Source organism: Anneissia japonica, unplaced genomic scaffold (assembly GCF_011630105.1).
Source record: "Anneissia japonica isolate Jap-2015-1 unplaced genomic scaffold, ASM1163010v1 scaffold1509_len713820_cov188, whole genome shotgun sequence".
NCBI lineage: Eukaryota > Metazoa > Echinodermata > Crinoidea > Comatulida > Comatulidae > Anneissia > Anneissia japonica.
The window spans coordinates 354,333-367,928 of record NW_022737632.1 but is presented as its reverse complement, the minus strand read 5'-3'; the positions used below and the strand labels follow the sequence as shown (position 1 = coordinate 367,928).

Below are 13,596 nucleotides of genomic sequence, written 5' to 3'. Positions count from 1 at the left end.
AGCCTCCAAAGTCGCGCACTTTGCATGTCCCGATTGGATTTCTTAAAAATTCCTGTCATAATTTGTAAAATAAATAACTTAAATAAATAACTGTACCACAAAAAGGTGAATACAATAGATGTCTTACAAATTTAAAATTAAAAATAACATCAATAGATTTTCCCATGCTGAATAAGTGTTATTATTTGAGCTGATTATATTTGATTCATTGTTATTGATTATTTCAGTGAACGACTTCATGATTAAAACTACAAAACCAAGTTGTTACGAATTGTGAGTCTGTTCGAACGTGTACAACCCCTGTAGTCACGCGAGGCGAGGCTACAATCAGTTTACAGCGGAAATGATAGAAACACTTCCAGTCACTAGTAGTGTTTTATTATTTCTATTATAATTTTTTAGTTTAAAAATCAGGGTGCACATTTTTTTTAATTCAATCATTTTTATGCACAAGCTAATAATTTGTATCCTAATGCAATATATGAGCAAGTTTATTTCAAAATTATTTTTTATGATTTTTTGACATTATCAAGGGAAAATACATCTTTAATTTACTTCATGTTTTAAGTTTAATGTAACTATTGTAGTCTTCTGTAGGCAGGCGCATACTATAGTATATTTGCTTTAAATGATTATTTTTGGAACTCATGCGTAAAATTTTTAAAATATTATTATTCATTGTTTATTCATTTTTTTGTTTTGTTTTTTTTTTGTTTTTGTTTTTTTTTCTGTTTTTCTGTTTTATATATATAAAACATATCTTGGTATTTATAAATGGGGCAACTCAAGCGGATGGAGGATGGTAGAGGTGGTGTTGGGGCTTCGCATGTCGCCAGCTTCCGAGTGTGCCGCTAGTGCATTTTTTACAGTAATCGGGGTAATTTACGCAATTATTCGATCGGCATCGGACAGACTCTGAATCATTGCATGTACAAACTCGTTAATAACAATATCACCCATGTCAAAATGGATAAAGTCAAGATGTAGGCCTACACAACAACATTCTGGTATTTTGATAAAAGTGATGTGGGCGGGATCTATTCAAAATCACGATCTTGTTGATTAATAAGGTCAGTCTATAGAGACGTTTCGAGCACATGTTAATAATTTTTCCGGATATGTAGACGAAGTTGTCATACTCTCGTGATAAGGGGGCCTATTTTGCATGTGAATAGGATAGGCTAGTATCATTAACAAGGCACGTCATACGTAAGATAGGCCCAAGGCGAAACTATACAGGAAATGCATATAAGTTAATCGGGAACATAGACAATTTATAGACCATGTGTATGCGAATTCAATGGGAAACCATAATTATATATCATCAACAATTTTTGTAGGCCGACTTACCTTTAATGCCTTTCAATCAATAATACTGTTTTACTCCATTGGAAATTCACTCGCAGCCTTTTTCTTTTCGTTGGTTCATTTAAGAAATTGCTCAAAAGTATTTTTACACCAATAATATGCACAGCGCCATTAATACTGTATCTCAGTCAGTTATGGAGCTCAATAAATTTTCATTGTAATAATAATAATTAAACGTATATATTAACGAAACAAAGTATAGTTTATATATAGATTACTAATCTGCATTTGAATAGGCTCTGTTTATAATTTAAATAAATTAATGAAAGAAATGTGGTTGACATACTTCCCACTTTTGTGAATCACGTTCAATTTCTTAATCGTTTGGCACTAATATTAGACTGTAATTGTCTTCTTGGCAAGCCTCCTTCTTCCTCTCACTTAATCAGATCACCGATAAACGCCTCTTACAGTGCATAGTTCTTGTTGTGAGTCATGGGACATCGTGGATCTCACAAATTAGCAAACTATAATTCTATCAGTGTTTTCCCATACTGTACCACGATAAGGCAAACAGGTCGCCCCCTGGATCACTTTCGAAATAATTCGAGCGAAGCCCGACCACGCCCACTTTTTAAAAATCGTCTGTAACATCGGTCCACCCGTCTGGGACCTAGTGTTTTACAGGTAGGGCCTACTGTATTGTTTGTTGACAATACTACATCTAAGTTCAAAAAGGTCAAAATTACTCTAAACATACCGTAGTCCATTATCGGACAAGGTGCTACCAGCCATTGGTCATCAGTTAAAACGTAGGACCATTACCAACTCCCTGATAAAACTACATTCACATCTGTAATTGACATGCTTGTTAAATGAACTTTAACACATTCAATTTTACGGAAAAATTCCACTACTACAGCATAGTATTATCCATTGTGACGCATTCGAAGCTAACAACTACGTAGAGCAGGGCTGGGGGTAAGTGAACTTGCCCAATTCTACGTCAGTATTATTCGCCCTGTTTTGGAGTATGCTCTCCCTGTTTGGGGCACTTGCATATCTGGTGCTCAGTCCAAAGCCCTTGAACAAATTCAAAGAAGAGCGCTTCGCATCAGCCTCCCTGGGGTTATTTATAATCGGGCCCTTGAAATCTCTGGTCTTCTCGTTCTCGCTGAACGCCGCACCCGATTATGCCAACAATATTTTGGAAAAAATTAAATGTCCCTCTCACAGACTATACCATCTCTTGCCAACTGAACGTACCATCACCTATAACCTCAGGAAAACAAATCGGTTTCCTATCCCAAAGTTAAAGACAGAGAGATCCAAGAAATTTATTATCAACCATGGTATTTTTAATTAGTGGTAATATTCGGGTGCGCCGCTCGGTGACAACTTCTTAAGAATTACTTTTTATATATATTTTTTATGTATTGTTTAAACAATTGCTGTTTTAATAATAATTGATGTTTTAATATTGTTAAACTTCAATTTGGTGAAGATGATATTTTATCTTGTCAGATTGCAATAAAATGGATTTGATTTGATTTGATCTGCACTAGCGCAATACTAAAAAATGTATTGTATGTTGCGCTGTGTTTACATCCCGCTTGCTGTTGCCACCGGGCATGACAAGTCGCGGTAGACCTATCAGACCATTGAGAAACAGGTTATTTTTTAGTCTCTAGATTGATCTTTCTGTCGGTAAATAGGGCCTAATACTTTATTCAAAAGCACCATTTGCTGCAGATTTCTGTATTTTTATACGTCGTTGGTGTCCGATTATGTAGGTAAGTGGCACATATTGAATTTTGATTGGTTTTGATCGTAGACCTACCTATAAAGCATCATCCATCATATAATTGGAGTTGGATGCGTTGGTGTCCGATTGCAGTTGGATGCGAATGGAATAAAAACACAACTTTTCATGTTCATCAAAGTTTGCAGTTCTTCTTGACAGGATTTTAAACCAAAGTCGTCATAGACACACCAGTGTCTCATCACTCGTTCTTTTAGAAAGGTTGACAGGTGAATCATATATGAGAGTAGTATCATACAAGAAGTTTGAGTGGGCATACATCTGTATTTTGCCTCCAACTGAAATATTTTCCCTTCTTTAGTTTCAAAAAGAGACCGACTATTGTTTACCGTACTCACTAAGTCAAGCATTTTTCGTTTTGACTACGCGGCCAGTCTACTACGAACTAATGGACCGTGACGGCAACGCCAAGACACTGTTCGCGTACTACACCAACAGCTGTTTGGTGTCCGATTGCAGTTGGATGCGAATGGAATAAAAACACAACTTTTCATGTTCATCAAAGTTTGCAGTTCTTCTTGACAGGATTTTAAACCAAAGTCGTCATAGACACACCAGTGTCTCATCACTCGTTCTTTTAGAAAGGTTGACAGGTGAATCATATATGAGAGTAGTATCATACAAGAAGTTTGAGTGGGCATACATCTGTATTTTGCCTCCAACTGAAATATTTTCCCTTCTTTAGTTTCAAAAAGAGACCGACTATTGTTTACCGTACTCACTAAGTCAATGTTGAACACAGTACCTAGACTAGAAATTGCAAATTGCAAGTGAAGTGCTGCGAAGTACTGCATATAAATGTTCTTCGAACCAAATTATTTATGCGATCAAGTGAAAATAATGAATAATAAAAATATAACAAATAATGTGAGACACGACCCATTGTCTATATTAGAACACTTCTCATTGGGTGACAAAGTCGTAATTTTTCATTTTTGTCAAGAAGTGTTTAGTGGTGAATTATTTTGTGTAAGATAATCATCATGAATAAAGTAAGTCAAAACAAATAGTTTTAATGTTTTATTCAAACACATTTGTATGTAGCGAGTACGGGCTCGGTGGTATGGGGTGGATGCAGAGAATAGGGCCTTGTAGGCCTACTCGCATCCTCGCTCTTCTTACGTTATGTTTGTGGTCATAACGTGATGCCGACGCTAATTTCGAGGAGGGCTGCTAATGTGTTTTGAATGTTTACTTAATAATTAGTCTCCGAATTTCCAGCGTATGATTACCCTAGGCCTTAACTAAGAATATCGTAAACCCGTTTGTGTTGCCAAGAGTCGCGATCCCGCGATCATCTTGTTGTTGTATACCGATTGTATGTCATATCCGGTAAAGGTCAAATGTGGGTCAGATTCATAAGGCGGAGCTTAGCGATACAGAATTAATTAAAATAGGTGATTTAAAACTTTTTTTCAGAAAATCACGTTATCTAAAAATAAAAGGAAAGCCACCGATATGTTTATTATATAATTCTTTATTGTTTTATGATATTTTAAAAGTAACTAGAATATATCATTTTAGATGGACCTTAAATCAATCCGTCGAGTGTTTCTAGACCTCTAACGGCCGCCCATACAAACAAGATCTATTAATCAATCGGATTAATCAATCAACCGGTGTTTCTAGAGCTCCTCATCTGAGCTAACAAAACGGTTACAATTGATTCATCACTCATGATAATCAAATCAGCGATGGATTTATGAAGGGATAAGCAATTGTAGTGGCCTAACTTTGTGGCTCAATGTTGGATTATGACTGAAAATCTGGTACTAATAAGAAGTTATGAGTCATGTTCGTCAAGACCTTGTTAATTGTTACTGAAAGAAAATATAAGTAATTATAAAAGTAGTATAGGCCTATGGCATTGCTGAAACCGGGACTAATATATCGTAATAGGCCTATACATAATCATATTAGTTAAATGTATTTAAACAATATCAATAGACGTTTTTATTTTTACAAACTAGTTTCTGAAAGAAAAACGCATTTTTAATCATATTAAGGTGAAGACAAATACGTTTTCTCCTTGACTTTACGAAAGTTCCGAACTACGTTTGCTATTTAAAATGATTATGTTTTCCACATCTACTTGAAGGTATTGGCAAGTTATTTATTAGGTCTACTAGAGCTGGTTGGCTGAATTTTATTGGTTAACTTAGACGGGAAGTAGCACGGATATAAAAGTGAGATACTCGAGTGTTTGTCATCCAGTCAGGTCTTTCGATTTCAAGGCACGATCGAACAAAAAAGTAACAAGATGAGGCGCACCATCTCGGCCAAAGTTTCCTTTTTATTTATTTGTTTAGCAAGTTTTTCATCTGCTGTGCAGTTGGTAAAGGGACCAACAAGTCAAAGAGTGACTCAGGGACAAACGGTAACATTAGAATGTAGTGTGTCGTCAATACAAGCGGGAGAGTCAATTGTTTGGAAACATGTAGATCTTGGGGAAAAATTTGTCAGCGTAAACCATTTGCTCTATGTAACCGAACCCGATTTGCGACGAAGATATTCTGTGATTTGGAACAATCAAAAGCGAGATTTTCATCTAAAAATTGTAGATTTAAAAGCCATCGACGGAGGAAGCTATGAGTGTGGATACACTGATTCAAGGCAGTCATTTATAAGACTTGCAGGAGCCACAATTACGGTCGATGTACCGATGGAAGGTGCCCCTGTTTGTGATGCGCAACCAAAAACATCACAGCTTGGAGATACAGTAACCTTAAAATGTTCTGCATCCGGCGGAGTTTCTGCTCCAACGTTGATCTGGGAAAGCAATGGCAGAGAGTTAGCGAAGCAGATAGGAACATCGTTTTTAACCTTTGATAAGCAAATGCGACAGTCTGATGTAGGTGCCTCGTTCATGTGCAGGGCTATTTCTAGCCTATATCCAACTGGTCCGTTCTGTACTATAACACCTCTCCCTCACCCACTAAGCGTAACAATTCGTGCTAATGCACCATTTTATAAGGTAGGAGACAACGCTACTTTTTTATGTACCGAACATTCAGGAGCGCCAAATGTGGAATACGCGTGGCCTAAAGTTGATATTCAAATATTAATGAGCAGACGCTATCTACTTAAGGATAATAATCGCGTTTTAACTATTATCAATTTGGAAGCGGAGCACAACAACTCAATTCTAGAATGTCAAGCTAAAACTGCAGACAACCGAGTAAGTGAGGGCGCTTCTATGGCGATCAGAATCCTAAACCAGATCGTGACCACTTCAACAATTCAACCAACAGTGCTGTCGCCATTTAAAGTTGAGAAAAACTCTCTTCACCCAGCAGTTATCGTCGTGTTTGTTTTATTAGTTGTTGCAATTGTGGTTATCTTGGCTTTGGTGTTGATCAGATATTCAAGAAGAAAATCTCAACAGTCATCTCTCATGAAAATGGGAGGAAAATAAACAACGCCCTCTCCACATCGTCAGTGCTACATGGTATTTTTTTATATCATTATAAATAATTTCTGATATTCACCAGCGGAATTTACTTTTAACATGTACAAATACTGCATACTAATACAAAATGGTAAACCAAAACACCTCAAAAAGGAGCTCAATATCCTAAATTATTTCCATAATAGATAGGCCTACCATATTTACATTCAACTTCATATACCGTACTGCATCTGTTAGGTTGAGCCTTTTCGTTAGCGATTTGAGTATCAAGGCCTATACAATTTCAGTTCATCGGCTATATATGAAGTGCTGGAAGACTATGCAATTGCAGCATTCATTAGAACTACAAGAAGAGATTTCCACACAAATATTCATTTATATTTGTTTTCAAGATCTTATCAGAACCAACACTTCAAACCTGAAATCACATTCAGAATTCTTTATTTTGTTTTAAAGGAAATTACAGCTGTAAGTGCAAAAATGCATCGCAGGGAAAAAAGTTTGAAAACACACATCAATTAAACGGTATACTAAAATGTTTGTGACGGTACTGTTTAACAAGTTTAAATTTTATATTTACTGGTTGCTATTAAAACTTCTTATGGATTATGATTACATTATGATAGTTATTAGTTTTGGATTTTAACCTCCTACCATGGACCTATTATGGTATCCATTGATAGAGATTATTTAAAGAATGAGTAATATCGTTCATTATACATTTGATTTTTTTTTATCTCGTACAATTATGCAAGTAAAATGTCCTTTCGTAAAGGTTTTGTTGAAGAAATATACCACAAAATAATGATGTTGTCATTTAATGTATCATTTAGACGGTTTGCATTTGTAAATTGGATTCATATAAAAGCTTGACTATTAAGAAAACCAGTATTTAAACTATAATAATTAATTACCGGTATTTAAGAATTTAACATCATGATACATGTACGTTACTTCAGTTGATCTGAACTAAAAGTAATATCGAGGTTAAAACGCCCTCTGTGTTTAGAGTCTTGTACAATACAATTGATTTTATACGCTCTTAAACCAAACACAAACAAGTTTTTTTTATTTTGTCATTTAATATTTAGGCATCTATGCCCAACAATCTAAACCCACGTCTATTTATGGCTGGAAATGTTTCTTGATAATGTCGGCATAACTATTGATTATCTCAACTTTTTTGTAATACGGGATGAATGAATAGATATTTTGTAATACTAACGAATAAAAGTAAAATGTATCATACAGTTATAACAAATGAATGACCATGAAGAGTTATGTTGTATAAATCTTAACAGAGTTTACCATTTAGTAATACTGTATGTTCCAATTTGTTTATAAATTTGATGAATAGGCCTAATAGTGAATAAATTTCTAAATATTTTTTTAATGTAATACAATTAGTTGTGATAGCCTATGTAGTGATATAATATGATCACCACACATTTTCTAGAATATTTAAATGTCCTCTTAGTTATTTTAAGATAAGATAAACTTTATTGTTCCAAAAAAGGAAAATTGGTATTCGCAATAATATAATACAATTGGCAATAAAAATATTAAAACAATGATAAAATGCAGTAAAATACAATAATTAAAATATGGAAGAGATAACAAACAACAACCATTTTGTGGTGCGATAAGTCACAACGAATTATTTGTTAAAGTGAATTGGTTAATGATTTAAAATATATATTTTATGATAGTTTATTATAAAATGCAGTAAAATACAATAATTACAATATGGAAGAGATAACAAACAACAACCATTTTGTGGCGCGATAAGTCACAACGAATTATTTGTTAAAGTGAATTTGTTAATGATTTAAAATGTATATTTTATGATAGTTTATGATAAAATGCAGTAAAATACAATTATTACAATATGGAAGAGATAACAAACAACAACCATTTTGTGGTGCGATAAGTCACAACGAATTATTTGTTAAAGTGAATTGGTTAATGATTTAAAATGTATATTTTATGATAGTTTATGATAAAATGCAGTAAAATTACAATAATTACTATATGGAAGAGATAACAAACAACAACCATTTTGTGGTGCGATAAGTCACAACGAAATATTTGTTAAAGTGAATTGGTTAATGATAAAAAATGTATATTTTATGATAGTTTATGGGGTATATTTTTAGCTATCTTGTATGAAAAACAAGAATTAGGACACAATAATGATTAAAAAGTCATTTTTTTAAGATAGTATGTGTTTATATTTTACGATTTATTGAACTTCATTTATTGTAGTAGACCTATTCTTGTATATCAATCAGCAATTGAACATAATCAAACAAAACCATTAATAATAATAACAATAGCGCCAATTCAAAATTTATCAAGGCGCTAAGTGAGGTAATAAGGCAAGTTGGCATTCCTGTAATAAAAAGGTTTTAAGATTTTTCTTTAAAAAAAACAAATTAGAGCTTTAAAAAATATAGGCACATTGACCATAAGTTTTGTTGCATTTACGAGGCGGAACTCTCAAGAGATTTTTAGATGAAGAACGAAGATGCTGAAGAGGAACAGTGGATAAGGTGAATTAGTAAATAGACAGGTTGACGAAAGCTAAGTGACTTGAAAATCAACAAATATGCTGTGTGTGTTAATAATTCATTTAATGATATTAGGCCTATTACTTGAATTGAGATTTTTTTTTGTAATAGGAACGATTATGTAGACCTCTAGCTATAGATCAACGTTTGACTTTCAAACTTGAAACGTTAGAGGAACATAGCATGAAGTTCTTGTAGACCTAATATGGTATGTACCAATCGTTGACGCGATGCGCTTGTTAAAATCATATCAACAGTTTTTTTTTCCGTAAGTAATCAAAATGTTTAACATACCAATACCTTTGTGTATGTTAGTAAATGATTCAAATATAATATTTATGAGACTGTATTCCCCAATGCAGAGGATTGTAATATTATTCAAGTACAACGGAAGTTTCTGCACTGAGTCAGTTTCCTAAATCAAACCCTGAGAGTTTAAGGAAACCACGTGACTAAATAATATGTTTGAAAAAGAAACAAATCGTCTGTATATTATAATTTGGCAAATCGGAGGAAGTAGGAAGATCAAATTACTGACATTTTAATTATTTTCTTAACTTAAAGTCTAATGGACCTAATGTACAACAGCTGGGAAGTTTTCTCCTTCGTTGCTAATGTGTTTTTCAACAATGCCAATTGGCTGGAGCAAGAAAGCACTGTAGCCTATTATGACATTTCTGAGAAGAAATCAGTTGCATTATAATTAAAATGAAGCTTTAATTTATCAATCAGTTTGGTGTTCATTAAGCTCTAATCTCGATATGTTCACAAGAGAATAGTATTGGTGCAACTATTGGAGTCCTAATTATTCAACAGCCAAGAATTTAAAAGTGTAGGCTGCAGAATTTCTTCTAAATTACTATTTTAGACCAGTATAAAAATCAGGCCCTGGGATTGTCAGTTATGATAGGCCCTACTCTATAGCGGCTGAGATAATTTCTTTTTGGCTTCTTTACTTGTTTTTTTTTTATATGTATCATGCACATAGGCCACATTATTTATCAAATCTCATTTATTTACATAAATATTATTTGCACAATTTTATACTTCGATAAGAAAATATTTGCCAAATTCGTCACGCCACTAGGTATTTTGTTAAAAACTGATTTGTAATAATTACACTAAAATTTACACTAAATCGAGATGATGCAATATCAAGTTCCATGAACTGTAGAAATAACCTAACTTTTATTCAACTTTATTTTTGTTACTTTCCGTCAAGTGAAATCATACTTCTTCGACACAATAATCACAAGTATTTTATATTTTACCTAATGCTTTTATAAATGAAGAACATCATCAGTTCCGTAGACATCGTTTTTATTATTTACGGTATATAATTATTGTTTGTTTATTCTTTTGCTGTTTGTCGACGGCAGATTGAATGGTTTGTCAAGAAAACGATCCTTTGCGCGCACATCTCGCGTTTACGGTGTTGTTCGTGGATACCAATGTCGTATTGATGGGTTTTTTAATACGGTTACTGAAAGCAATATATTCTGTGTTTAAAAATGTGTATCTGTTTGAATTAGATTGATTTGTTTATTTGTAATCAGGTTTATTAAAATAAATTTAATATTTCAACGTATTCATTTTATGTTAATTGTGTGCAACTTTCAACCAATTTTCTAAATTATTTTTCCTCAAATTTGGATGATTATTTAAAATAACCGTTGTAGTTTTTGCTTTAAAAGATAATGGTCCGAGATTGATTATATATCAATGCACCTGAAATGGTATGCATGTCGCTTAATTACATGGGCACTGCTTTTGTTGTAAGGGCACTATCTTCATCAGGCAGTGTGTAAATTGTATATCGGACTGATCAATGATGAGTTTTTCTAAATAGGTGGACGATCCGTACCCATTCACCAAACCAATCTAAATTAATTAATCCCACTTAAATTGCAGTGAGCAAATAGTTTCTGTTTTGTTTGTTGCCGCCTTTGAAGCCATGCGACTTAATTAAATGGTTTAGCAAAGTACAGTACTTAGTAACCAATAATGTCTACCTGCCAGATCAGTGAGATAAAATTCCCACTCCTTAAAACAGTTTTTTAGGTTGTTAATCGTGAATATTATATTTATCCAACTTGACTTGATTTTGTATCATCGTTATAAACAACCGATTTCAGAGGCCTACGTCAGATAAGCCTAAGAACAACGTTGTAATACGTTAATAATCCAATAATTGTAATTAGCGCCGCTCTCAAATGTGTGCTCCGCTTGGATAGCTACACTGAACCTCCAAAAATGTTTAAGCGCCGAGGTACTTGTATTTCCCGCAAGTATGTAGTCCTATAAATAATTTTCCAATGTTATGTGTGTATTCTTTGAATGTCAGATTTAGTCATAAGCCTACTTCTAGACCAATTAATAGAAAATATAAACATTACGGTAAAAAGTTTATAATTACTTCCCATTTCAATAGCAACAAATTACACATTTTCGTGACTACCATAGTAATATTATAAAAATAGTTTTGGGCGGCCTACGTGGTTGTATTACAGGGGCGGATCCAGAGATGTCCAAAGGGGGGGGGGGCGAAATTTGGGCCGATCGAGACAACAATGACTCAGGGGGCGAAATTTCTTATGTTCTAGACGCCCGAAAATAACATTTGAGGCGTTGTGGGCTATCATTTTTTTCTTTTTTTTTTTCTTTCTTTTTTTCTTTTTTCTTCTTTTTTTTTACCTCCCAAAAGAGGGGGCCGGGGCCGGGCCGCCCCCCCCCAAATCCGCCCTGTATTATTGGCCTTAACATTAACCAGTTCTAAACGGTCCATTCAAAGTTTAAATTGGTTTTTTTTTTCTAGCGTTTATTAGATTTTACTCCACAGAGTACCGTATTGACATAAGATCACTTTATTTGTCATGATTAAAACATATCCCTACTGATGCAGATGAAAAAGCAAATACGGTACTAGGAGAGAACAGAAATATTTAAAATATTAAGGACAAAAATCTTATCATACACGTACATCTTGTGCACGACCCCCAAAAAATCAAATTCGTAAACAATTAAAAATATTAATTATCCACTAAATCCATATCATTTACGACTACGAATCTTATTCTGGGCTTGTACGTTTCAGCAAAGGTCAAAGCCCAATTACCGTATATTTGAGTGTTAATAGAATTCTAAGCACTTTCTAATCATCTCCAAGAAGCGATTTACCGAATGGGTATCGCAATTATTTTAGGATATTGAAAAGCGGTTTATGTTGATTAAAGTGAAGGCTGGTATGGTGTGGGGAGCATTGAAATTATCAACTCATTAACACTCATTAATATCTAATGTTCCGCTTTTTAGATCGGCTGCTGGTCCATGGTGAAATGTCGAAAAAATAAACTTCAGAGAACAAAAAACGCTTAAAGAAATGTACCCATCGATTAACGATTATTAACTTTATGCAAGTTGTGTTTGTTTCTCTAAGCCACCGCCGTGGCCAACCTTGGGTTTAGTTGCCGGATAATTAAGGCATCAGTCGGAAGAAGCTCACAATCAATTGTATACTTTTCTTTCTATTTTCTCGTATTAGAGCAAATAAGCTATGTTCTATGTAACATTATTGGCTGTTCTTTTGGCCTTCATCAAGGCGATTCAGCCGACAAAGTGATAAGGTAGATTACTTTATTTTACTGCTCTGAAAAAGAATGGCGTCACTTGATGGCTTCGTCAATTCTTTTCGACAGCCAAATAACTGCTCTTTTTTAATCTTTCAATAGATGGGTTTTAAAGGGTTTTTTTTTTTTATTAATGATAAATAATTAAATAGGCCCATCAAAATGGCAAGTATGGTAAACTAAGCAAATGTGCATTTCTTCTTTATGAAGAATTGTTGATATTGCATTTTAATTAGCGAGGGCCTATACAAATTATTTCATTTGCATCTCAACATCATTAACATATTTTCTCATCCTTGTTTGTTAGTTACGCGTCTAATTCTCAGTGTCTCAGTTGAAAAACGTTGCGTGTTTCTAAATTTTGCGTCAAAACGTGTCTTTACTTTAAGTTAGAGCAGCCCGACGGTATGTTATTTATATAGTATAATTATAATGAGAGAGAAAATATATGCCTCAAGAGTGCTGTAAAATTAAGACCAGTGAAGAATTTTAAACTCCTTTTTTGAGAAGTAAGAATCAGTATACACATTGGAATGATGCGTAAAAAATAATTCCTAAAATAGTTAGCATATCGGCCATGGAATTGTTTTCTTTGTATGAACGTCTAATCTAAGTAATGAGCTAAATGCATTACAAATTGTTTAGTAAGTAACTTCGTGGCCCCTTGATTAGGTGACATTAGCAAGTCCTTGCTTTTCACCGATTACAATATAAATTGAAAGAGAAGGGTCGTCGATCAGATCAATACGGGACATTAGCGGCGATTTTAGATGACTCCGACAACCTTGGAACAATACAATGCGCTAACAAGTATAATTTGAATTGAACAAATATTTATATACGGTCTAGATTAGCAACTCT

General features: G+C 33.9%; 1 protein-coding gene across 1 annotated transcript; it reads left to right on the top strand.

The window, feature by feature from the left end:
- The first annotated feature begins 5,353 nt into the window (after nucleotides 1–5,353).
- LOC117117405 lies at nucleotides 5,354–8,762 on the top strand. The gene has a single exon (XM_033261714.1). It carries the CDS (start codon nucleotides 5,391–5,393, stop codon nucleotides 6,543–6,545), a length of 1,155 nt encoding a protein of 384 aa, XP_033117605.1. The 5' UTR covers nucleotides 5,354–5,390; the 3' UTR covers nucleotides 6,546–8,762.
- Nucleotides 8,763–13,596: the final 4,834 nt, after the last annotated feature.

What these genes read in the sequence shown, in the direction of transcription:
- LOC117117405 (XM_033261714.1), top strand. Translation starts at nt 5,391, where the DNA reads ATGAGGCGCACCATCTCGGCCAAAGTTTCCTTTTTATTTATTTGTTTA.